Genomic DNA, 27404 nt, shown 5'->3' with positions numbered 1-27404 from the left:
GCACTGGCTTTCGGGGATGAAAACTGGTGCTGAGCAGGCACCGACTCCTTGCTGTGCCAAGCAAGAGCTAAGAGAAGCACCAACTGCGTCAGGGGGCGGGGTTACAATGATGAAGCAGCGGTGGTGAGCTCAGTGGAGCAGCAGTCAAATGGTGTAAGTTGATGAGTGGAGCAAGAGCAGACAACGTTATTACTCGCCGTCATACAAGATGTGTCGATCTCGGGTCTCACTGGTGGTTTCTTTTCTCCATGGTCACATTTGCTTGTGGCGACTCGCTACATTTTAGCCCCCTGTTTTCAAGCAGTTATTTCAGTTGTGTATGATGAAACTAGAGATGTCCCGTCCGATCATGTCATTTTGAAAGTATCGGAATCGGCAAAAAAATATCGGCCATGTATATATTTTAATTAAATCATTTTCTAATTGTATTTAATGTTACAGACATAATATGTTACACTCATCCAGAGTCTTTAGTTTAGGCTTAAGGTAGGGTTATAGAAAAGATCCTGATAACGGCGGCAATTAATTTATTAAAAAATGTGTCACGTTAAAATATTTAACGCTATTAATATATGCTCTGCACGACCCTCTCACTCATTGTCGCACTCAATCTGTATTGACGCCGTTTTACCGATATAGAGAGATAAAAGGCATCGCAAAACGTGTAGAGTGAATTTTGGCAGCCTGTGGAGCATTTCTTCAATTGGCTAAAACCTTGCAATCCCTCTCCCAATGATTAGAATTATCATGGGAAGCAATGTGGGGAAGCAAGGTGGCAACTGATCTTTGTCTTAACACCTTAAGTTATTTCCCAAAGCAGAGAAGATATATCCATTGGTAGCACGACACACAGTCATGGTTTTACTTCCCATCATGGTTCCACTTCCCATCATGCATTGGGGCATGGCTGCAGTATCATTTACTGAAAGTTCAACAAATACACTAGATGGCAATATTTAGTCACAATATACAAAGTCACAAGTCTTTGTATCCGTGGATCCCTCTCACAGAAAGAATGTTAATAATGTAAATGCCATCTTGAGGATTTATTGTCATAATAAACAAATACAGTACTTATGTACTGTATGTTGAATGTATATATTCGTCCGAGTTTTATTCATTTTTTTCTTAATCATTGCCAAAATGTATATGATTGGGAAAAATTATCGGGAATGATTGGAATTGAATCGGGAGCAAAAAAAGCAATCGGATCGGGAAATATCGGGATCGGCAGATACTCAAACTAAAACAATCGGGATCGGATCGGGAGCAAAAAAACATGATCGGAACAACCCTAAATGAAACAATACAAAACACAAATAATGTAGTTTTAAATGTTTCTCTCCAATTCAATTTGTTTTTTTAATATTTTAATTTGATTTGTTGTTGATGTTGTTGATTTGATTAATTTAATTTCATATGCTGAGTTATTTGTCAGGTGCAGTATTTAAAACATATATATCTATATATATATTTTTTTTTAAATGTACATTTTGGTTTTTGTCACTTTTACATCTAAAGTTTGTAAATAATATAAATACAAAAACAAAGTGATTAGTGTCAATATTTTTAGTTAGTTTGGTGACCACACAATAGTTTCAGTTAGTTTCTATTTATTTCAGGTAACGAAAATCAATTTCAATTCTGGTTTTTGTCGTTTGATGCGTTTTGTTAACAATAATAACCTTGTTCCTTATATATGGACACCAGGTTTTATCTTTTATTATTTATTTATTTATTTAATTGCCAAAAAGCATCACTTGCCCAATAAAGGGGTAGATGCCAAGGGCTCATAGACTAAGTTCATACCGTAGGTCTTAATGCACAAATCTGATTTTTTTGTGTTTTTCTGATACGAGTGAGGCATTAACTTGACGATCTGAACGGGACAGGTCGCATAAAAATGGACCATTTCAAATCCGATCTTTTCAGGCCTTTTTGTATGTGGTTAAAATCCGATCTGGGCCACATTTTTCCAGAATGTGCTGATGGTCTGAACTCTCAAAACTCCCGAATTGGAATTCATGCAGCAATTGCGTTGGCAAAGAAAAAGCGGCAGCGAGGGTGGCAGCGTGGAGCTGTGCATTAGCGTTAGCGCCTAGCTTGAACGCTGCTTTTACGTGGGAGACGGGCTTGACCACAGTCATGAAAAATATCAAATGAACAAAAGGATAAGCCTGATAACGCTCATTTTTCTTTCTGTGCGCCAAATAAGCAATAATTCATTATTGCTTACATGGCCAAGTCAGGACAAACTGATGCACACACATAAGAGTTACGTGTGTGTGTCTCATGCAAGCAGAGTGTGTGCTTGCTTTCTATTAATCAATATAAACTGAATATAGAACTAAACAGGGATTGTTAATATGTTATTTGTGTCCTGTTTTTGGAAAACCAAATATGAGCACCCTGGAATAGCGTACAGCCAGCATGTGTAGTCATTTTTTTATGCTTCTGTGCATGAAGATCAGTTTGCTCAGTGCTTGTCGGACTGCGAATTAGTGCGCATGCGTACTGTAACTTTCACACTATAAGGCGCACCTGAATAAAAGCCGCAACCGACCAAATTTGACACGAAAACGACATTTGTTCATAGATAAGCCGGACTGGACCTTAAGCCGCAGCTGTCCTCACTGTATTATGGTATATTCACACAAAAAGATATTAACCGGCAACACTTTATTTGACAGCGGCATCATACAACTGTAATAAGACCAAATGAACTAACATTTCATTTGGCCATCACTGCTCCCTTGTGGGAGACAGTCAACCTCTGCTGCCACCTACTGTCAACACTGTTGTTGTCCAACATGCCTCCTAGCGTGCATTGCAGTGCTACAGATGTAAATAACAATCAAAATTCATGTTCTGTGCTAATTATTTCTTCACTTACTCTTCCAGTTGTTTCATTAATTGCTAGTCATGGTATTTGGTAACACTTTATTTGACAGTGGCACCATAAGACTGTCATTAGACAATAATAATTATGCATTAATGTATGCTGATAACAGATGTTTTTTAGTGTTATCCGGCAAATTATCTCACTTTTGAATGGATGTAAAAGATCCGAGCTGAACATAAATGGAGTTAATAACATAATTGCCGGATGAGACTTAATGACATCTGTCATAAGCATTCAGTAATGCCCGTGATAGTATCATGTCATAATTATGACGGTCTTATAACGCCGCTGTCAAATGCATTGCAGCGCTACGGATGTCAATAACAATCAAAATTAATTATTTTTGCTAATGATTTCTTCAGTTACTGCTCCAGTTGTTTCATGAATTACTAGTTATGGTATTTGGTAAAACTTTATTTGACAGTGGCGCAATAAGACTGTCATTAGACAATTATATTTATGACATAACACGTTCATGAGCATTAATAAATGCTTATAACAGATGTCATTTAGTGTCATCCCGGCAAATTATTTCACTTTTGAATGGATGTTAAAGATCCGAGCTGGACATAAATGGAGTTAGTGACATAATTCAGTAATGCCCATGACAGTGTCATGTTTTATGACGGTCTTATAACGCCGCTGTCAAATGAAGTGTTACCTACTAACCCAAATAAATCAACAAATAAGCTGCACTGGACTATAAGAAAAAAGTAGCGGCTCATAGTCAGAAAATTACGGTAATACTTGAAAGGGCTCAATGAACAAAGGCAATCTGAAAGGGCACGCCCAAAAAAATATATATGGCGGAAAACACTCAGGTGACTTGTTCCGCTCTGAGACCCCAAATTTGGCCAAATTTCAAAATTGTCCCATATGCATGTTTGATACATCATCAGAAAGCTTGGAATCTCAATTTTCTGAGGGAAGAAAATTTTTGAACAGGAGGGCATTTTTTTAGAAAAAAAAAAAAAAGTTTTTTAAACAGCAAAACCCTATCTGGAGGTGAGAACACGCGAGAGCAAAATTACAGACGCCATGACTTTAACGAGATATTATCGGCTACTTACTTTGTTTCAAAAACTCCATGTTGCATGTATCACTGAGTGTCAAGCCACAGCTGTGAATGGCCACAGCTGGATTTTGGGAGGATTTTATGGGTGAAACATGGTAATATAACAATGGTCGCGATGCAGAAATCGCAGACATCAAGGAGTGGTCGAGATGTTCTTTTTCATATATTTACCCTTTTAAACATTTTTTTTTTCAATTTTTCTTTGTTTAGATTGATTATTAATCATCTAACATATCATAGAAAATGTGACAGAAACAAAAAAATACAATTAATCGATAGTTATGCTGTAAATAGCCATGACTTTTTTACAGACGCCATTTTTTTCATTGTGACGTCATTAGTTTAAAAGTTTAAAATATGCGAGTGAATAATTTTTTAAAGTCCTTTTTTTAAAAACTAAATATTAGACATCAATTAATGATTCTAAGCGAAAAATGACAGACCTTTTGAATGATAGATATAATTAATTACCTTCATTTTATGGCTGGGTTGAAACAAAAGTGGTTGCGTGATGTCTGTAAACAGGGGTTTCCAGGGTAAAACGGACAAATTGAAAATAGTTCGGGGACTTAATCCGCCATGAATCTGCAATAGCAGCATATAGACATATTGTTCTATCAAACACAACAGTTCTTTAGGCTTTATATACAGCAGTTTCTTTTAAAGAGGAGTGCAAGAGCAGAAACTGATTTTTCAGTCATGTCAGTGTTTTCCGCCGTATACAAAAAAATCGGAATTGTGCATTAAGACCTGCAGTATGAACCTAGCCTTAGTTTCATAAGGACAGCAACGTTTCAGTTTTCTACCGATTTTTGGTCGTAGCAATACTAAGATATGGAATGTATCAGAAGACACACATATCACCTTGGATTAGCCTGTTATCAGACTGCTAAAAGTAGAGATGTCGCTGATCGATCGGGTCCGATCATGTCATTTTCAAAGTATCGGAATCGGCAAAAAAATATCGGCCATGCCTTTATATATCTATATATATCTTATATCTATATATATTTTAATTAAATCGTTTTCTAATTGTATTTAACGTTACAGACATAATATGTTACACTCATTCAGAGTCTTTAGTTTAGGCTTAAGGTAGGGTTATCAAATTTATCCCGATAACGGCGGCAATTAATTTTTAAAAAAATGTGTCACGTTAAAATATTTAACGCAATTCATGCATGCGCTGCACGACCCTCTCACTCATTGTCGCGCTCAATCTGTAATGACTCCGTTTTACCTATATAGAGAGATAAAAGGCAGCGCAAAATGAGTAGAGTGAATTTTGGCAGACATTGGAGCCTTTTTTTAATTGGCTAAAGCCTTGCAATCCCTCTCCCTATGATTAGATATATCATGGGAAGCAATGTGGGGAAGCAAGGTGGCAATTGATCTTTGTCTTAACACCTTATGTTATTTCCCAACGCAGAGAAGATATATCAATTGGTAGCACTACGCACAGTCATGGCTCCGTTTCCCATCATGCATTTGGGATGGCCACTGTATCATTTACCGAAAGCTCAACAAATACACCAGATGGCAATATTTAGTCACAATATACAAAGTCACAAGTCTTTCTATCTGTGGATCCCTCTCACAGAAAGAATGTTAATAATGTAAATGCCATCTTGAGGATTTACTGTCGGATTTACTGTACGTGGGTTTGTGCAGGTATGATTTCTGAACCTCCTGGCAATAATTAGCATTCAAATAACCAGTTACTGTAAGAGATCTGAGAATTTCTTTAGCTCATCTTTAAAATGCTAATTCTCAGTGGTGCATTTAAATTATAACACATAATGACCTCTGGCTTTATTTCATAACCTCACCCAGTTCCAAGAGACAGCTGTAATTTTCTCATGAGTGTGATCGGGTCCAATATGACACATGAAAACACCGCTGGGCCATGAGGCCGATAAAGCTCACACTTCAATTAGCATCACGCTACCCTTACAGCCAAAAACACAGCCAAAAGCGGAGATCTGGTGGGGGCGGGGGGGTTGAAGGGGTGAGGAGGGGGTCATAGGGTGAGTGTGAGGCAACGAGGGGATAGAAGACAAGCTGGGCAGCAGTATGTCAGGAGCGGGAGGCCGAGTCTGCCCAGCGGCAGTGAGAGGAGGAGGCCTGCAAGCTGTGACTGTCACGAGTGATGTATGGGGCTGATATGTGTCCCAGCTACTCAGGGTGAAATCAGGACTTTGCCTCTGGAGCGGCACTCTATGATACGACTCTCATCCCATAAGCATGCAGACCTAACGGGAAAAACCTTGAGGTTTTTCCAATTGTGGAAACGCAATGCATTCTCAACATAGTCATCAAACCTTTGTTGAATTCTAGCCCCTCCACTCAGTGTGTGAACATTTTCCCTCATTTTTAACACCTGCCTGGCCCAAATATTTAAAGATCTGACAGCAGAAAAAAATGGAGGCCAGATGTGAATGGGAAAATCGGAGCCAGCAACAGTTAGAAAACTGGCAGCAACATATGCAAGGCGTTTCATCGTGCGCCAGAGCAGCCATTATTTCAGATGGGCAAACAAACACTTGACATTGGTGTGAGTTAAGCATCTGTACAGCAGAATGCCGAGGAACTACCACGGCAAGAAACCGTAGAGCCACTGGAATTATATGCTAAATTATTAAGCATGTATGCAGTTCACAGGCCCGAATATCAATTATTTACTGGAAAACCTGGGAGGCTAAAGGTGGGAGGGATATAAGTTGTGTGCCATATTCTCATCTAGTGCAGAAAACCAATTAAAATGGCACACTGGATATATATAAAATAAATTTTATTCATTTATTTATTTATTTTTTTAAGTGGAAGGATTTAAAAATTGATCACATATTCTCATGTATGCGATAATTAGTCTTAAAATAAATTGGTGTTTATCCACATTACTGCACCACTGAAACTTTAAACATTCTTCTCATTTGTTTCTATTATCGTGTATTGTATGCTGCAATCTTCTGGGGAAATGCATCATTTCTAAGAGCTCGGCATTATGGTCATTATGTCCTAAAACGGGAGTGGGCACTGTTATTTCTTGGGGGGGGGGGGGGGGGGGGGGGGGCATCCATTTGCATTTTTTATAAAGTCCTCCAAGGATCATGCAAAGTTCATGATTATACGTTTTCATTATATGGAAACACATTTGTTGTTGTTTCATATTGCAAATGTTTACGTAATGAGTTATTTAATATATTACAAGATTACAAACATTGTTGGGGTTTAGTTTTCATCTGAACAGAAATGAAAGCACAAATACTATTACCATTAATTGTACAGAAAATAAGCATTTTCTAAAAAATATAAACAAGATGAAAGTCCTTTTAGAACCTAACACATTCAAAAGCAAACAATACTCTTTGAAAAACATAACATCCTATTAGTCATGCTAACTAAAGAGATTAAGTGGACATATCAAATTCTTTAAGCAACATTTGGTAACTTCAGTTTTGGTCGATTTTAGTGGCGCTGGCGGACAAAAGCCGTAGGGTTTTGCTTTAAGGAAGACTGCGTTTCCCATGAGGACAAGCGCACACCCGCGCAGTATCATGAAGTCATGATCTCCCAGTCACCTGCATATGAATTAAACGACATTTCTGTTGTACAGCTCCTGTTTATTGATGAATAGAAATAAGGTAATGAATCCAGTTGTGGCTAAACAATAGCATATGACGGTTAGCAAACGTGTGGCTAAACCTCTTCAGTTGGGGGGGAGTCGTCACGCCAGCGAGTGAAAGTCGAGCCAATGTTTATTCTTGAGTATCCTTATATACCTCCCTTTTTTTCCTCCTCAGACAAAACTTTTTTTATCTTTCGTTGCTCTGCCATATTTGCAGAATTTGCGCAAAAGCGTTCGCATCGACTTCCATCTTTAAAATGAAAGGAAGTAGGGATGTACAATATCCATTTTTGAAAAAGATACCGATATCGATAACTTCCTCCTCCTCAAGGCCGATACCGATACGATAACCGATAATATATATACTTTTTTAATGAATATCAATCAGTCAATATCGTTGCGATGTGTTCCCCTGAACAATGAGCACTGATCTAAAAAAAAACATAAACCCAACAGGTATTGCGCTTTGTCAGCAGATAAAACATTTAGTGCAACGGGAGAAGAGACTTTTGTGGTCTTGGTCCATGAAACAACTTTCTTAGCCTGGCAATTATAGAACAGCAAGCCTATCAATAACCAAAAGGCCTCTCAAAAACATAACACTGTAATTGCCATAGAAAGGTTTATACGCAACTAAGTGAAGGAAAAATACGGCCTCTAGAACAGTAATAAAACTTTGCATACTGGCAAAACAGGAGTGGAAACAAACGCACACATCCCAATCCGACACCAAAAATATTATTAAAAGGACCGATAACATATATTGTTATAGGATTTATTGGGATGACCGATAATTCGTGCGCCTCTAAAAGGAAGTGACGTATGTTGGAAAGCAATCAGCAAATTTGTAGGGGTTTTTTTGTGTGGCAGGCTTCCTGCCATCCTCATCAAAGTTAATTAGTGCTGGTGAAATTAATACAGACCCCCGCAAGGTATAAAAGAGGTGTCACTCAACTAGTTGTCAGTTGACATATCACAAATTCCTGACTCATTTTATCAAGTTAATATTGTTAACTTGATTAAATGAGTTGAAATCACTTGCATGGTCATGTTTGTGGGCTATTTTTAATTTTACTTTAAATTTTGTACTTTTCAATGAAGATCACACTGGTTTCTTGTTTACATCCACAACCACAAGGTTAGAAAAACATTTATTAATATGTTTAAAAGGCTACTGCCCTATACCTTGGCTATTAATATAGCACAATTCGATTGCACACGACAAGGACCATTGGAATGTAGTGTCTACATTTTGGTTTGAGTTATTTATTAACGCCAAATGAAGATCCTGCTGCGGGGGTTTTACTTCTTGTCTGGGTTAGGGTCCCATCGCTCAAAGATATGTGAGGGATCATGGACGAGCAGGCAGGCGAAGAACCAGGGAGTGGACCCAAATGCAGGGAAAAACGAGGAGGAAAGGCAGGGTAGCATGGTGCAAAACTGTTTTAAAGTGATCCTCAACCTTAAATACATGTAGGCTCTAATAAACCACATTTGTTATCTTGTACTAAAATATGTTGTTAGAAACACATAAAATGTTAAATCAATGGCAATATTTTATAATATTTAGTACATATTTTGACCAATAGTTGGCGCCATGTTTTGCAGGCTTGGAGTGATGATGTAAATGGTATGTTTCCAAATGTATAGCGTGTACAACAATTGCGTATTGCTGCCTAAACTCGCGAAGGAAAATGCCACGATGTGCTGCTTTTGAATGCAATTTCCGGTCAAATGGAAAGAGTGGGAGTGACGTGAGTCTCCACAGATTTCATGTTGACAAGAAGAGGAGAAAGGTTTGGGAAAATGCCGCAGACTGGCATAACTTCCCAAGGATCCAAAGCTTTGTTCTCGCCATTTTTTTACTACCGCGTTCGAGGCTTTTAGTCGATGACAACTTATTAAAGAGCTCACCGGAGCGGCTGGATATAGACGCAGACTAAAACCAAATGCTGTTCCAACTATTTTCCCCTCACAAAAAGCCTCAATGTGCCTATAAATACGTGTAAACGTATAAATATGTTCTATTTTTAATTGTTTCAGTGTCCCAAAAACGTATTTATACATCTTTTACGTTTTTTTTTTGTTTGTTTTGTTTTCGACAAGAGGCATCTCTAGGTTCTGTTGCACCTAAACAGCAATGCACAATGCTCAAAACTCATTTTAAAGCAATAAAACTGACCACTGGAGGGCAGTAGCGCATTTTGTAAGAACTCATCTCTGACCAAGAAAGGAAGTGAAGAAAAATGGTCAGGAAACGGAAGTTGGACGGATCTTGTGATGACGTGAGAATTTGAGAAAAATGTGGCGAACGATCGGGAAAAAAAAGGCAAACGACACTGGAGGAAAAGAAAACAAAACCATCGTCGAGGAAGGATTCAAAAAATCTATCTTGATGAGACAGACGGTGACGGCAACAACAGCGTCAGGTTCCACACGCGTTTTGCGGAGCTCACGGTGTGTTACTCCTGAGCCCGAGGTTGAAACCAACGATGGAGATGATGAAAAAAGTGGGACCAATCTTGATCCGGACTCATCCGATTACTGGGAGCCACCTCATTCAACCGGGAGCAGCCGAGAGCCCTCCCCGTTGTTATGTGCGCAAATACTTCAACAGTTCAATAGTTTAGTTATGCGTAAATGAATTGTTACTTTGCGATCAAATGCTCTATTTGTCTTGTTGTTTATGTTATTTTGTAGAACGAAAACATTAAGATGTTTGGGATGTCACAAAAGCAAAAAATAGCGGTGTATAAGCAGTGTTGTTAATTTTACTTTAAAAAAGTAATTAATTACAGTTACAAATTACTTCTCCCAAAAAGTAATTGCGTTAGTAACTCAGTTACCTGAATGTAAGAGTAATTAGTTACTTGGCAAAGTAACTAGTGATAATTTTCATGTTTTTTTTTTTTTTTCTCAAAAAAAAAAAACAAAAAAAACAGGTCACACAATGTGAAGTTTAAAGGGTTTTGGGGACAATTGGCCCTAGCCCAATTCTTTACCCTCCACTTAACTAGACACAAGGGTATTGCGATAACTAGATAGTAACCTTTGCTATGTGTGGAAGTCATTTAAAGTTGTGAATCAACCGTTAAAGTTGTTAAAATTGCTCCCGTTATTGCATTAGTTCCCGTCTGTCTACTTTCAACATGTGTAAGTTTTAAAACTGTTTCATCACTCAAAGATAGATTTAAGTCAAGATTTTGCCAATTTAGGAGCATTTTAGATTTAAAAAAAATAAGTTAATTAGCTTCGCTAGGAAGGATCTCTACATCAGAGCCTTCCTGAGAGGCCTACTGCTTTAAGATGGCGGCTGTTTACTAACGCATGTGGTCCTTAAAACATGTTGCCAATGCAGCCGTGTCTGTCATTTGCATCTAGTTCTATAATATGTGATATCTACCGTATCATGTGGGTGTAGTTTGTAGGCTATGGCTACAGTCAGGTATTATTGGAGCCACCTAACATCGCGTTTGCAACGGCGTCTTCCCCACTCCTGTTCTGCTCTCTCGTCTCCGTGAGTCTGTCTCTCTCAGACTTTTTTTATTCAACCAACTTAGTATTTTATTTATTTATTTATTTATTTTCCCTTCAGGCATGACAAATCCAAACAAACATACAGCATTTATATGTGTTTACAATTAATTCAACCCGAAAAGAAAAGTAACGCATAGTAATGCACGCCTTTCCCGCCTCAGTAACGGTAACGGCGTTACCAAGATGAGAAAAGTAATTACTGAGATTACTCATTACTGAAAAAAATAACGCCGTTAGTAACGCTGTTATATTATAACGCAGTTATTAACAACACTGCGTATAAGTCAAAGTTATGTTTGAAATGTATGCTTTTACAAAAAGCTCAATTTCTGTTTTTTCATCAGAAATAGGAAAATTGCTCAAACTAAGCTATTTTCTAATGCTGATTTCTAAAGAATGGAAAATGATATGAACTAGCTTTTTTTCTGCTGACGAAAGAGAGTCTAATCTTTCTTTTGGTGGGTTCCATGTTTATATAGCAATAGAACGGAATTTTCTGTGGGCCTTGCAAAATCAGTCAAAATCCGGCCAGGAGCGAAGGGCCTTGCTCCGGTGAAAATGGCTGGGAGTGAATGAGTTAACAAATTATTTATTAATTATCTGCGGCCTAGTAACAAATGCGCCACGGACAAGTATCGGTCCCCGGCCCGGTGGTTGGGGATCCCTGCATTAGGGCACCAGTTCAACAGAACCTAACCCAAACCATGACAAAATTTTCCAATCTATGTTTGTATTTATATTACATATTCTCACCTACTTTTATTTTCAGATTGGGATTATGGGAAAGTTTATCGTCAGTTTCGTATGGCTAAACAATGTTCTCTCTTTTCAGATCGGGTACTGGAACGAGTTCACGCGCTTTGTAAATATTATGGATCCACAGGTCACCAACGACTCCTCAGTGGAAAACCGAACGATTGTGGTCACTACTATTATGGTACACTTTCCAAATTGTTTGAAATGTTTCACGTATTCTGCCACTCAAGGTCATGGTGTTGATTGCCAATGAGTGATACATTCTGTCCTGGGCGGGTAGAACCACATCTTTTTTGTGTTGCTTTCCATCCACTCACTACATGTTGAAACAGTCGACCCGTGGTGGGGGAGTGTTTCAACTGTATCCGTGTGGGTGTCAAAGCATTTTGATTTTCCATACTTCAGTGGCCTGTCGTAGCAGTGACATCACAATAATGGTAAATAATAATGGTTGACTCCATCAGTTACATACGTAAGTAAATCTGTCTGTCCTCATCAAGTAAATGTTCAATGACACTTGGGATCGACTGGCCGGAGGAATGACTTGACGATGATAATGCAATGTTTTTTTCCAACTTGGAAAAAGCTAAATAATAGGAAGTTGTGGTATACAGTATTTCCTTGTTATTGTTATTTTGCTTCGATTGCGCCTTCCATTTGTTCTGTGTTGAACTTCCAGTTTGGGATGGATTATTTGCTTCTTTTTTTTTTTTTTTTTTGATAATTAGCATATGATTGTATACAAAACATTTAGACAAAAAATTGGAATCAGGCAATTCAGTCATTAGGAAGAAACCTTCAGAAATATATTGAGGAGATAAGATGTGTTAAGTGGCGGAAATTCTTGACGGATTGTGAAGTGAGGGGATGTGTTCAGCACTGAACAAACAAACCATTGCTTTCCCACTTGCACTAATTGCGTGCGGCTGTAATGACGATGCCAGCTCTCCTGAGCTCTCCCATTGTTTGTTAATGATGATGTGCTCGGGAAGAGAAAAGATAAGCTGCACCAGCATTTTGAAGGGGAGATGAAAACCTAGCACGCTCCTGCTCTAATTCCTTCATACAGGGAGTGGTTTTACTTATTTTTTCCTGGAAAGCTACCACTTATTTTGTTTTATTTTTATATCCTTTTTTATATTGATTTTCTATCTTTATTTTATTTTTAATGGAACAGCCTTTAAGTGTGCACTAGTGCAATGAGCCTGAATATGTTAAAATTAAATTTGGGCACTCTGATCTCGCTCCTGTCACTAGCATTTACTTGTGAAACCCATCCCCATTCCCATCCTCACGAACCACTGTGCTGACTTTGCCCATTCAATGACTCCCCAGCCCTTTATGCTCCTCTATACTCCCCTGCTGCTTAAAGTCATGGGCCATTTACACAACATTGGCTTTAACTGAAAAAGCAAAATGTTCTGAAGGTTCAGCTGTTTGTTTAACCGACAAAAATGGTAACAAAAGTGGTTCTAAAGTACGGACAATACCGATCATAATGTGTTTCTAGAAAAAAATGACATCTATGTCATGGCATACCTGTACATTGACCATGTTTACAGTCATTTTTGAAAGGTTGTGGGATAATGGGATCATTTGACGCATTACGCAAGTACCCAAACAAAAAAAAGTCACTGATTTTTTTTAATGTTGTGTAAACACAGCCTAAAGCCAGTTTTCCACCAGGTGATCCTGTTTAGTTTGTTTGGCATTATGCGTTACATCATGCTTGCGTTTCATCCACTGAGATATGGTAGGTGTGAACAAGGTGTAAATTGCATCATGTATCGTATATTAATAGCATCCCTGCTAAGAAATCCAGCATACTGTATTCTGATATTTGAACCCGCAAGGCCCGTCCCAAAACACACAAATCCAGCAAAACTTCACTGTTTTTAGGGGGGGATTTTGAGTTTTTGCACGGATCTTGCTGGTACAGAAACCAGCATGTGCTGCATTTATAGCAGGGATAGCATCATAACATCTGATCATAACCATGAGACAGTCAGTCATTTGTTAGTTATAGTATATTAAAGGGATCCACAGATAAAAAGACTTGTAGTTCTTAAAAGATATGTAAAGTTTATTATGAGTTAAACTAATTTGATATTAAAACTCCTCTTGATGTTTTTGTTTTTTATACAATTTGCAAAATTACCATATTGGCTCGAATATAAGACGGTGTTTTTTGCATTGAAATAAGACTGAAAAAGTGGGAGTCATCTTATATTCGGGATCTAGACATTATACCCATTCACGACGCTCGATGGCGCCAGATATCATTGAAGCGAATGCTGAACTTAAGGAGTAATGTTCTGTCATGACAGATCTCAGCTACTCTCGTTTAACCAGTTTGCATTATTTTATTGCTAAGTTTTTCCTTATTTAGATTTGTTTCAAGACTACAGTTACAGTTAAACCTCACTTTGATGGTTAATGCAGTTATTGCAATGTTGTTGTTTTATAACAATAGATTGGTTTATTTGCATTTAAAACACCAGAAGCCAATCATTTGCGAATGTGATTGCACTTTTGTTTACATATTTAAATGTGCAGATATTAAGATTTGAATGAGGCAAAATAACATGGTTTTTTCTCTCAAATATATTGTTGTAATCATTTGTTTCAGATGTACTGTAATTATTTTCTGTATAAAAATTGTGTTCAAAAAGTCTTTTTTCAAACTTGAGTCGTGAAAAAGAGGGGGTCGTCTTATAATCAGAGCCGTCTTATATTCAGGCCAATACGGTAGTTTAACTAGTAGGTCGCCATTGTTGTTGACGTCGCAGGGCAGTGACATCACTGGGTCACGCTGCCGGGCTTCCAGAGTATGACTCTAGCGACATAAACATGTCATCTGTTCAGCCCTATCAATTTTAACCCATGAGGAACACTGACAGCACTGTCGATATTTCACAAAACAAGCAGCAAAAGCAAAATGAATAGGAAAAATGAGACAAGAGTAGGACAAAACCGCTGTTCTGCCAAAAAATACAACACCGGCCAAATGTCCAACAAGAGGCGAATTTGACACCCAAAGTACTACCGTGCACTTTCAGCTTGTTTCGTTTACATGCATACTGACAGAACATACTAAACATGCCTTAAGAAAATACTTAATCGTAGTAATATCAAATAAGGGTGGCTTAAATACGCTACTTGACTAATGAGGTCAACAGATCAACAATCTGCTTTAAAGCTAACACAGGAAAACACAATGCTTAAAAGTATGAGAGGGAAACACATGCAAAAAGTATTTTGAGGCAATGAAAAGGTACTAAAAGATTCAATATAAACACAAATAGTTAGTACTCGCCGCTTTTAACTGATGTGCGCATGTGTTGGACGTTTCACCGTGTAGAAGGAATTGCAGAACACCGGGAGTGTTCGTCTAAAGCAGACATGTCAAAAGTCCGGCCCGGAGGCCAAATGCGGCCCTTGGTCAAATCTCATCCGGCCCCCAGCCTCTGTCATAAAATCAAGAATGTCTGGCCCGCACACAGACTTAATAAATTGGTCAGCAGTACTGCTAACCCCATAGCTTACACACTAAATGCTGCTCCTCATTAACCCACTAAAAGGCAGCAGCACTCTAAGCAACATTAACCCGTGTGACACTTTACTCCCAATTTTCTGAAATGGCAACAATCAACAAAAAAAAGAAAGTTGCCGACGGCCGACGCTAGGTGAAAATTGGACTATTTCATCACTAAAATATGCAACAACTGTGTCGGCCTCATTTGCAAAGAGACAGTCGCTGTTTTTAAAGAGTTCAATGTGAGGCGATGTTACCAAAAAACACACGCTAACATGTTCGACAAGATTACAGGGAAGATACATAGCGAGACATTGAGGCAACTTGAAGCCAGTTAAATTCGCAGCAGTTATATTTCACAAGAGCCTGGGAGTTGAAAGAGAACGCCACAAAGGCTTGTTGGGGGATTGTTGAATTATTAATAAAAAATAATAATAAAGCAAATGTGACACACGGAATAGCTTGCTAAAATTTGCTTAAATATACTGTTCTACGTAAAGGACGTCAGCCAAGGTCGGCCCCCCACATTTTTACCACACCAAATCTGGCCCCCATTGCAAAAAGTTTGGACACCCCTGGTCTAAAGACTGTGACAAACTATGTCATCACCCCGAGCGTCCATTGCACGCATAAAACATTGCGCCCTGCATAGGTCAAAACATGTACTAAATATTAAAGTTTTAAATCAGTTGCAATGTTTTAAGTGTTTCTAATCACATATTTTAGTAAAACAGAACAATTGTGGCTTATTAGAGCCTACAAGTCTTTAAGTCCGAGGTTCCCTTTAAGAAAATCATAGTAACTCAGTACAGCGTAGACCAAACAGGACACGTGACTTTTAATCCTTCTTCAAGTAGAAGAAGGTGGTGAACTATTGGTTAACGAATCAATAAACAACAGTATATTAATTCTATACAAGCATGCCAGTGCTCCAACATAACATTACAGAAAGGCTTGGGTCAGATATGTTGGACCTTTGCAATGGCCCAATAAAACAGTACCAGTTGGTGGAAACAGTGTTGATATCCTCCCTTCCTTTAACCCCTCTTTAAGAATAAGAGTTGCACCCTTGAGCTCAAATTGGGTTGGGTGCATTGGTCTTGGTGTCTGCTGGCTTCCACGTCATGATAACAGCAGCGTGTCCACGCTATCGCCCTGCTGTTATCAGAGCATATATGTGCATTAAGAATGCATCATTTCTTTCTGCATGACTGCATGAAATTTGATAGCAACTAGTATAGTATGTAGTATTGTATGCTAAATCTGTGAGTGAGAGTGCACAGACTCAAATGACTGCATGCTTGTATAATGCTGTGTAAATAACTGAATACTTTGTGTGCCAAGCGGTGAGTAAACCAGTGTGTGTTTGAATCAACAGGAAGCTCCTTATGTGATGTACAAGAAAAATTATATGCATCTGGAGGGGAATGACAGATATGAAGGCTACTGCGTCGATTTAGCGTCTGAGATTGCCAAACATGTTGGAATTAAGTACAAACTGTCTATAGTAATGGATGGGAAGTATGGAGCCCGAGACCCCGAGACCAAGGCATGGAACGGGATGGTGGGTGAACTGGTCTATGGGGTGAGTACTGGGAGCCTCATTTTCACTGATTACATGACAGTTTGCAAGGAACTTCAACATGAGAGGAGATCTCATTTTTCTGTCTTAAAATTATCACCAACAACTCATTGGCTATTGCCAACCACAAAGTCTTAATGCTGTCCGCGGTGCTCAGCCTTGAGAAAAATTGAACAACGCAAGCTCAAACACGGGAGGGTTGGTGATCATCTTGAGATGGAGAAAATGAAATAATTTCTCAGTGCTGTTCTCTGCAATTATTCAGTCTTGCTTAGCCTACAAATCTACCTTTCATGCAAGCGAAAGCGAGGTAAGTACTTGAAAACAATGAGTCCATATGGCAAACACTCTGTAATCACGTCAATGAAAGACGGATTGTGCGCCTTTGAAGTGATTGTGTAATTGTGTTCCATGTTTGATGTGTATGATGAATATGCCACACTGTAAATTCGCAGCTGACAAAATCAACAGTTAAATGGTGGCTCGCGGTTAGAGACAACCAGATCCATATGTGTTGTACTCTATAAAGGTTGAGACTCGCACATTAGCGAAGGGTCACGCTATGTTTCAAGTCTGACAAAACTCAGGCTCTTGCAACATCAACAGAACCCTGAACTGAGCCAGAGTAAAAGTTGAATTAGAGCCAAACGCAGAACGAATTAGGGTTTTGGTTTTGAAATCTGTTCCAATTGCCCAACATTCAGTCTGCTAAATTATATGTCTCATGTTTGTTGCTCACCAAATTCTTTCTCAAATTGGAAAACCCAATGCACTAGCTACAGGTAGAGAAAAACAGATATTTCATGACACCGTCTTTACCAGCTCATAATTTTACAGCAGGTGGGCCGAGACTAATAGTTGTGTACATTTTGACCTTTTGATCATTAAATTAATTAGATTTCCGTTGTCTTTTAAAGGTTAGGCCTGAGGGTGCTATTGCTTTGTTTCCTCGGTCATTGATTGAGTGCTGCTTACGCCTGCACAAGGATTAAATGGTTATAGCCCTTCACAAATGTGTGTTGACAAGGGAAAGAAAACAATGGTATTTATTAGGTCTATTTGTGCTCCTTCGCAGTTGACCTTGTAAACATTTTCAGTTTGCCACAAGCTAACGTTTTTATCTATTTCCAAACGGCATTACTGCACAATACTAAGACTCAACAGAATATGAATATCATTTGGTAGGAGTTATGTATTTATGGGTAGTGAATTGCCTTAATTGCCTTGCTAGGTTAGACCACACAACTTTGCTAAGTGACATTTGCAAAATTACTTGGCACAGCAAAAAAGGACAATATTATCCCAGCGCAAGCTTGCCAATATTTTGAAATGCTAGCGCAGGCATGAAAATCTCTCACCTTTCGGCGAAATTCGCCGTTTTGAAGTCAAAAAGGCTGACCTACGTGAAGTGTGTAGATCCGAAGAGAAAATTTTTAGGGGGTGGGTCGTAAGTCCATCTAACTAACTAACGACATGTTTTATTGAAGTGATATGCAATGAGTCCATTTATCGCAAGGTAAATAAAAATGAGGGTGGTAATTTTTACGGCTGCTTTTATCACCGCGTGCGTGCATACATTTGTGCGTGCGTGCAGATGACATATGAGACTCCCGTTGTTGTGTCCAGATGTTTATTGGTCAACAACAAGCCGTAGAATTACAGTTCACACATACAAAATAAGGAAACACATCTATATTAAACACTGTAAACGTTAGCATTGCTACACTGAGACTAATGGGGGAAAAAAGACAACTTACTTTAGCCTGCTATAAAACATTGGCAGTCTTTTCCAAAACGCAAACTTGCGGTTAAAAGGTGACACTTCAAACATGAAAAATCGCTGGTTAACAGCATTTGCAAACGAAAAAAAAAAAATTAAAAAATCTATTAGTGACACCACAAGAAATGACGAAAAATTCTTTTTGCAGAGTGAAAAGTTTGAGTGAACGTACTTCCGGTGAACATTTTAAAATAAAAACATGTCACATTAGTCATATAAATAACAATTTCAGGAGTTAATCCCACATACTTCAGAATTAATACTATAACATGTAAATACTATAATACTACAGAATCTATTGTGGTAAAACAACAAAATTACAATAACTGCATTAACCATCAAAGTGAAGTCTAACTGTAACTGTAGTCTTGAAACAAATCTGAATAAGCAAAAACATTGCAATAAAATAATGCAAACTGGTTGAACTAAAAAGAGTAGCTGAGATCTGTCATGACAGAACATCGCTTTAATGATATCTGGCGCCATCTAGCGTTGTGAATGGGGAAGAGTAGCTGAGATCTGTCATGACAGAACATCGCTTCAATGATATCTGGCGCCATCTAACGTTGTGAATGGGTATAATGTCTATACCGCGAATATAAGACGACCCCCTCTTTTTCAGTGTTATTTCAGTGCAAAAAACACCGTCTTATATTCGGGCCAATACGGTAATTGTTCAACCCTCACAACATGTCACACAAGTAGCAAAACAACATGGATTACCTGAAAAAGCCAGTTTTGTGTGCAAAAATACTTTGTCGATCGATCAAAATTAAATTTCTGTGTCAATGAACATGTCAGTGCTGTCAGAATGACAAGTCGTTGTTTCATTGTGTACAGACGAGACAGTTAAATTGATTAATCATGCTCTCAATGGAACAGTTACACTCATGGAAGGCTCTGATGCTGAAGATGGTGTACATAAATTTTGATGAAAATTGCAAGTTACACCTTTGTGTGGGGCAGATTGATTGAAAGAGACTGGGCAAGATTCAGTTTACACTTTTACTGTGGAAGTGATGTGTTGCTTGTGGTACGCCACTGTACAAAATCATTTGCATGGATGCACAAAAACATCTGCAACTTGCTCAAAGAAATGAGAAACTACTTATTTGATGTGCACTGGTGATACGATGTTGTGAGGTTTGAACAAGTAGTTTTGAGAATTTAAATTCTGATCTGCGAAACGTACCAAAGCAATTGAGGAAAAACTCTAATAAGCTGTAGAAAAGTATTGTTTTTCTTCGTGTTTTTCATCCTGCCTTAGAGATAGATGTATTTCCTTCTGTTTTTTGTTTGATAATTGACTAAATATATTCACTAATGACTGCTGTTAATGTTCATGTTTCCAGAGAGCAGATATAGCTGTTGCACCTCTCACCATTACTTTGGTTCGAGAGGAAGTGATAGACTTTTCCAAGCCATTTATGAGTTTGGGCATCTCCATTATGATAAAGAAGCCTCAAAAGTCCAAGCCTGGTGTTTTCTCCTTCCTGGACCCACTGGCCTATGAGATCTGGATGTGTATAGTATTTGCCTATATTGGGGTGAGCGTGGTTTTGTTCCTGGTCAGTCGGTTCAGTCCTTATGAATGGAACCTTGAGGAACAGGATGAGACGAAAGACCCTCAGACACCCCCTGATCCTCCCAATGACTTTGGGATCTTCAATTCTCTGTGGTTCTCACTGGGCGCATTCATGCAGCAGGGCTGTGACATCTCACCAAGGTGTGTCAATGATGAAAAATACACAGTGGGGCAAATAAGTATTTAGTCAACCACTAATTGTGCAAGTTCTCCCACTTGAAAATATTAGAGAGGCCTCTAATTTTCAACATGGGTAAACCTCAAGCATGAGAAACAGAATGTAGGGGAAAAAAACAGAAAATCACATTGTTTGATTTTTAAAGAATTTATTTGCAAATCATGGTGGAAAATAAGTATTTGGTCAATATCAAAAGTTCATCTCAATACTTTGTACCCTTTGTTGGCAATAACGGAGGCCAAATGTTTTCTGTAACTCTTCACAAGCTTTTCACACACTGTTGCTGGTATTTTGGCCCATTCCTCCATGCAGATCTCCTCTAGAGCAGTGATGTTTTGGGGCTGTCGTTGGGCAGCACGGACTTTCAACTCCCTCCACAGATTTTCTATGGGGTTGAGATCTGGAGACTGGCTAGGCCACTCCAGGACCTTGTAATGCTTCTTACGAAGCCACTCCTTTGTTGCCCTGGCTGTGTGTTTGGGATCATTGTCATGCTGAAAGACACAGCCACGTCTCATCTTCAATGCCCCTGCTGATGGAAGGAGATTTTCACTCAAAATCTCTCAATACATGGCCCCATTCATTCTTTCCTTTACACAGATCAGTCGTCCTGGTCCCTTTGCAGAAAAACAGCCCCAAAGCATGATGTTTCCACCCCCATGCTTCAAAGTGGGTATGGTGTTCTTCGGATGCAATTCAGTATTCTTTCTCCTCCAAACACGAGAACCTGTGTTTCTACCAAAAAGTTGTATTTTGGTTTCATCTGACCATAACACATTCTCCCAGTCCTCTTCTGGATCATCCAAATGCTCTCTAGCGAACCGCAGACGGGCCTGGATGTGTACTTTCTTCAGCAGGGGGACACGTCTGGCAGTGGAGGATTTGAGTCCCTGACGGCGCATTGTGTTACTGATAGTAGCCTTTGTTACTGTGGTCCCAGCTCTCTGTAGGTCATTCACTAGGTCGCCCTGTGTGATTCTTTGATTTTTGCTCATTGTTCTTGTTATCAGTTTGACGCCACGGGGTGAGATCTTGGATGGAGCCCCAGATCGAGGGAGATTATTAGTCGTCTTGTATGTCTTCCATTTTCTAATAATTGCTCCCACAGTTGATTTTTTTTACACCAAGTGTTTTACCTATTGCAGATTCAGTCTTCCCAGCCTGGTGCAGGTCTACAATTTTGTCTCTGGTGTCCTTCGACATCTCTTTGGTCTTGGCCATAGTTGAGTTTGGAGTGTGACTGAGTGAGTTTGTGGGCAGGTGTCTTTTATACCGATAATGAGTTAAAACAGGTGCCATTAATACAGGTAACGAATGGAGCCTCGTTAGACCTCGTTAGAAGAAGTTATACCTCTTTAACAGCCAGAAATCTTGCTTGTTTGTAGGCGACCAAATACTTATTTTCCACTCTAATTTGGAAATTAATTCTTTAAAAATCGAACAATGTGATTTTCTAGTTGTTGTTTTTTTCAACATTCTGTCTCTCATGGTTGAGGTTTACCCGTGTTGACAATTACAGGACTCTCTAATCTTTTCAAGCAGGAGAACTTGCACAATTGGTGGTTGACTAAATGCTTATTTGCCCCACTGTATAGTTGTCGACTGTAATGATAGAATTTTAAAAGAGGCCAGGAATCTTGATATTTATCGTGTGTTGCTAAATGATTTGATTCTGTTTCCAATATAATGGACAATTTTGTTTTAGGTCTCTCTCAGGCCGTATAGTCGGCGGTGTGTGGTGGTTCTTCACCCTCATCATCATCTCATCCTACACAGCCAACCTGGCTGCCTTCTTAACAGTGGAGAGGATGGTCTCCCCTATAGAGAGCGCTGAAGATCTGGCAAAGCAGACAGAGATAGCATATGGTACTCTGGACTCAGGCTCCACTAAAGAGTTTTTCAGGGTGAGTAGTTCTTCTGTACTTCACACAAAGCATATCATTATTTTACCCGCCAAGCTTGTTCAATCATAAAAACACTTCAATGAAAAATGCCATTGATGAAGTCCCTTTGCAGCTAATTTAAGTGCAGAAATCTTGACCTGTACAAGAGCTGTGTTGGCAGAGAAGCAGTTCTCGAACTCTTTTGACATGAATGTGAAATTTATGCGGCAGTACTGCAGTGTGCAACCTTGAGTTACCGGGGCTGTCAGCAGAAAGGGTGATAACAACATGGAAAACTGTGAGGTGATAAAAGCAGGAGGCTAATCAAGCGCCAACATCAGACTCAAACTCAGAGGGGTCAGCTCATGAAATATAATTAGTTAGCTGGCCATGGCTGGCAAATTGGACATAATGAAGAAGCGTTCTGTAGGTCAAACTGAGCTGTCTGAAGAACCCGTCAAATGGGATAGAAAATATGTCCATTGGCTAAACAGGCCAGAAGGGCAATGAAGTTGTAAATTAACACAAATCTAGATTCGCAATAGCCTCTAAGACAAGACACGTTGATCACTTGCCAATGGCTCCAACTCCACTTCTTTCTGTAAATGACATTCATTCACTGCATGTTTTTGCTGTTGACAGCAACATCTCTTCTGAAATATTTTGAATAAGAAGCTACGAAAGGACATGGTAATAACGAAACAGCCTTCTGCTCGCTCAAAAGAAAATATTCATTTTCCTCACATAAAAGACATCTTACTTTTGTATAAAAACACTAAAAGGACGTTTGGGAAAAGGCTGTTTCTTAGAAAGACACGCTTGACAAAACGTGAATGTGGCAACTCGCCAATGACTGTTCCTTTCATCTGAGATGTTGTACCTACTTATATCAGGGTTTTTTTTTTTTTTTCAAAAGATGACGGATGCCAATTATAGATTAGGTTCCCAAACTGACAATGGAGAAACTGCAGGCTCTTGTAATATCTGAGAAGCGGTCGCCGAGTGGCAGTTCTCACAGCTTCTGTGCACTGGGTTACTACAGTATGTTCAAACAGAAAATGACATGTGTGAACTGCTATTCTGAGTGACTTTTAATTAAAGCTGTAGAGGCTTGACGTGACAAAAAAAGAGAGAGAGAGAAAGTGAGAGAGAAGAGGAATCCGCATCAATGAGATCCATACAGCACCAGCCAGCTGGAAATTTTAGTGTCTCAAACTAATCGTATGATGCCAAGTCGATGACATTCCACATGAGAATTTTGGATACATTCACCTGTCTTATGCTCAAATACCTTCTGGCAAGTTGAAAACGCACACAGGGATATAAAATAAAGAACCAAAAAGATATAGGGAACCTTTGTTTATAATCCAAAGGCATATGAATTTAATTTAATTTTTAATTCAATTTTAATTGTTTTAAGAGTTTAAAATCTGTACCAACTAATTATTTCCCAATTAATGGTAGTTTAAATGATCAAATTCTTCAACTGGGTTGCATTGGTTGTTTGTTATGTTACTGTTTGCAGAAAAAGTTTTTTGTTGTATATATATATATTGTTGTTGTTGTTTTTTTTTGTCACTTTCATATGTTTTTCCGGATGGTACAGTGGTAACAGTGTCTACTTTAACTAAAAACACCTGAATCTTTATAAGTTTTCATATTTTAATGAGGATTGTATGCAAACAATGACAGAGGGGGGAAGATAAGTAAGTGAACCATCACATTTAATATTTTTTGCCCCCCCTTTTGGCAACAATAACTTCAACCAGACGCTTCCTGTGGCTGCAGATCAGTCTGGCACATCGATCAGGACTAATTTTGGCCCATTCTTTTCTATAAAACTGCTTTAGTTCAGTCAGATTCCTGGGATGTCCGGGATGAATCGCTGTCTTTAGGTCATTCCATAACATCTCAATGGGGTTCAAGTCTGGACTTTGACTTGGCCACTCCAGAATGTGTATTTTGTTCCTCTGAAACCATTCTGAAGTTGATTTACTTCTGTGTTTTGGATCATTGTCTTGTTGCAGCATCCCTCCTCTTTTTAGCTGTCTGACAAATGACCTCAGGTTTTCCTGCAAAACATCCTGATAAACTTTTGAATTCATTCTTCTATTAACTCATTCACCCCTAGCCATTTTCACCAGAGCAAGGCCCTTCGCTCCTGGCCGTTTTACTGGATTTTGACTGATTTTGCAAGGCCCACAGAAAATTCTGTTCTATTGCTATATGAACATGGAACCCACCAAAAGAAAGATTAGACTCTCTTCTTTCAGCAGAAAAAAAAAGTAAGTTGATATCTTTTTCTTTAGAAATCAGCAGTAGAAAATAGCTTAGTTTGAGAAATTTTCCAATATCTGATGAAAAAACGGAGAAAATGAGCTTTTTGTAAACGCAAAAATTTCAAACATAACTTTGACTTTAACACGGCTATTTTTTGCTCAGTTACATCCCAAACATCTGAACGTTTTTCTTTGACAAAATAACATGAACAACCAGTCAAATAGAGCTTTTGATAGCAAAGTAACAATTTATTCACACTTACCTAACTGAGAGATGACATTTGGTGGCTGCTACAGCGGTTAAACTTTTCCCTCATCGCCGACTGTCTCATAAAGATGGATTTTTTTTCTTTCTTTCTTTTGTGGCGACCACTGTCTCGTTCGCCTGGGAAACTTGTGTTCCTGGGGGGGAACTGGTTTGGCCGTGCGCGTTTCTGTGCAGGACACACGAGCGTGTGGGGGACCTAAGCAGCAATCCTGCGGAGGGGCTCTGCTAACTTAATTGGTTGAATCGGGTTGGGGGGGTCTTATCAAATGCGCTACTGCCTTCCAGTGGCCACTTTTATTGCTTTAAAATTGGTCTAAAGGCAAGGCAAGGCAAGGCAAGGCAAATTTATTTATATAGCACAATTCAACACAACGTATAAATACATTTTTGGGACAATGAAGCATTTAAAAATTGAACATATTTATACATTTCTGGGAGCAAATGAGTCAATAATTGCCAGTTGTCCAGGCCCTAAGGCAGAAAAACAGCCCCAAATCATGATGCTCCCTCCACCATGCTTCACGGTGGGGATGATGTGTTGATGTTGGTGAGCTGTTCCATTTTTCCTCCACACATGATGTTGTGTGTAACTCCCAAACGATTCAACTTTGGTTTCATCAGTCCACAAAATATTTTGCCAAAACTTCTGTGGAGAGTCCAAGTGCCATTTTGCGAACATTAAACGAGCAACAATGTTTTTTTTTAAATAGCAGTGGCTTCTTCCGTGTAGTCCTCCCATGAACACCATTCTTGGCCATAGTTTTACATGTAGTCAATGTGTGCACAGAGATATTAGGCTGTGCCAGTGATTTCTGTAAGTCTTTAGCAGACACTCTAGTGTTCTTTTTTACCTCTCTGTGTATTCTGTAACTCTTGGCGTCGTCTTTGGTGGAAAGCCACTCCTTGGGAGAGAAGCAACTTGTCTGACTGTCGATTGATGAACAACCAGACTTTTAGAGATGGTTTTGCATCCTTTCCCAGCTTAATACAAACCAAAACTCCTTGATCGCAGGTCTTCAGACAGCTCTTTTGACCGAGCCATGATGCACATCAGAAAATGCTTCTCATCAAGACATTTCTTACCAGGTGTGTGTTTTATAGTGAGCAGGGCAGCTTTAAATCACTCATCAGTGGTTAGGAACACACCTGACTTAAAATGTTTGGTAAAAATAGGTTTCAATTGCTCTTTAAGTCTCCTTAGACAGAGGGTTCACTTATTTTTTCCCCTTCTGTCATTGTTTGCATGCTATTCTCATTAAAATATGAAAACCGATAAATCTTTGGATGGTTTTAGTGAAATCAGACACTGTACTATCATCTGTGTGATTTTGACAAAGATCAGCTCACATTTGATGGTGATTTTATGCAGAAATGTGAGAAATTCCAAAAGGTTCAGATACTGTTTCATACCACTGTAACTGAGTTTGAAGCTCTTTTCTCAGAGTAGCCATTGTTAGTTAGTTCTACTTGCTTGCAGTTGAGTCACCGTGAAAAAAGACATGGTTAAAGTGCATTTAAAATCTGTTAGCTTTTGAGACTTTCTTTTGCCGCACTGTTTTAGCCTGACAGAGGGTAAGAAAAGCTTGGCGGCCCGCCAGGCTAATACAACACTGGGGGGAAACCTGCATTCTGTCCATCAATGCAGTTATCGATCTTGCATATACTTCGTATATCCATTTCATGTCTAAATTGTATACACATTTAGAGTATGTTCCATTCCATCATAGGACATGAGATTCCATTTATTCTTGTTATTATCCATACCCAAATCATGCCACATGGGAGTAGAAAATAATCAGACTTGTCGTTTGAATCATGTAGTGTAATGCTAGCTTTGACAAGCCTTTCATAAGATTCATCGTAGTAGCGTTTTGAAATGCACATGAAAAGGGTCCATGGTGTGTATTAATGGCTTCAATGATGCTGTATATTGAAGCCACCGTTTAATTGTGTGAAAAAATACAAAGGGACCATCAGAGACTCTTGATGCACTTCATTTAACCCAGTTACAATGAAAAGAGAATGACTGATATAAAAAATCCCAAAGCCTAGTTTACCCCGCAAATAACTTTACATGAAGGTCCTTATGGCAAAAGCCATGCATCTTACTGATGTGCAGGTGTGATGAAGATGGAACAACAGCTTGTGTTCAGTCACTGAGCACATTTTTGCTCAGCATAAAAATCAATTTCACGTTTCAGCTATTGTGACGCAGACATTAGAGCTTCTGCATGGTCCAACACTAGGTTTAATGAGTAGATTTTCTAAGCGGAGCAGACCTGCTTCTGGCCAGAGCTGCATGAAGAGGAGGAAATTTATTCCAGGAATCCGGAGGCTGCTCTCCAATCACGTCGGTGCTTTGTAACATGACTCCCGGAGCCCTTGTCACGTTGCGTTTCAGGAGAGTATTGACTGA

General features: G+C 38.9%; 1 protein-coding gene across 5 annotated transcripts in view; it reads left to right on the top strand.

The window, feature by feature from the left end:
* gria3b (glutamate receptor, ionotropic, AMPA 3b) overlaps positions 1-27404 on the top strand; it is a 226308-nt gene that overhangs the window by 166992 nt on the left and 31912 nt on the right. For all 5 annotated transcript variants that reach the window (XR_009064807.1, XM_057850056.1, XM_057850055.1 and 2 more), the window contains exons 9-12: positions 11975-12079; positions 16812-17018; positions 20148-20521; positions 22264-22462. Coding sequence is in view for 4 of the 5 variants with exons in the window: in XM_057850056.1 (XP_057706039.1) it covers positions 11975-12079; positions 16812-17018; positions 20148-20521; positions 22264-22462 (885 nt within the window). In the remaining variant the exon portion in view is untranslated. The remainder of the gene's footprint in view (positions 1-11974; positions 12080-16811; positions 17019-20147; positions 20522-22263; positions 22463-27404) is intronic.

The sequence above is a fragment of the Corythoichthys intestinalis genome, chromosome 11 (assembly GCF_030265065.1).
Source record: "Corythoichthys intestinalis isolate RoL2023-P3 chromosome 11, ASM3026506v1, whole genome shotgun sequence".
NCBI classification, from domain to species: Eukaryota; Metazoa; Chordata; class Actinopteri; order Syngnathiformes; family Syngnathidae; genus Corythoichthys; species Corythoichthys intestinalis.
This window is presented reverse-complemented; position numbering and strand designations above follow the sequence as displayed.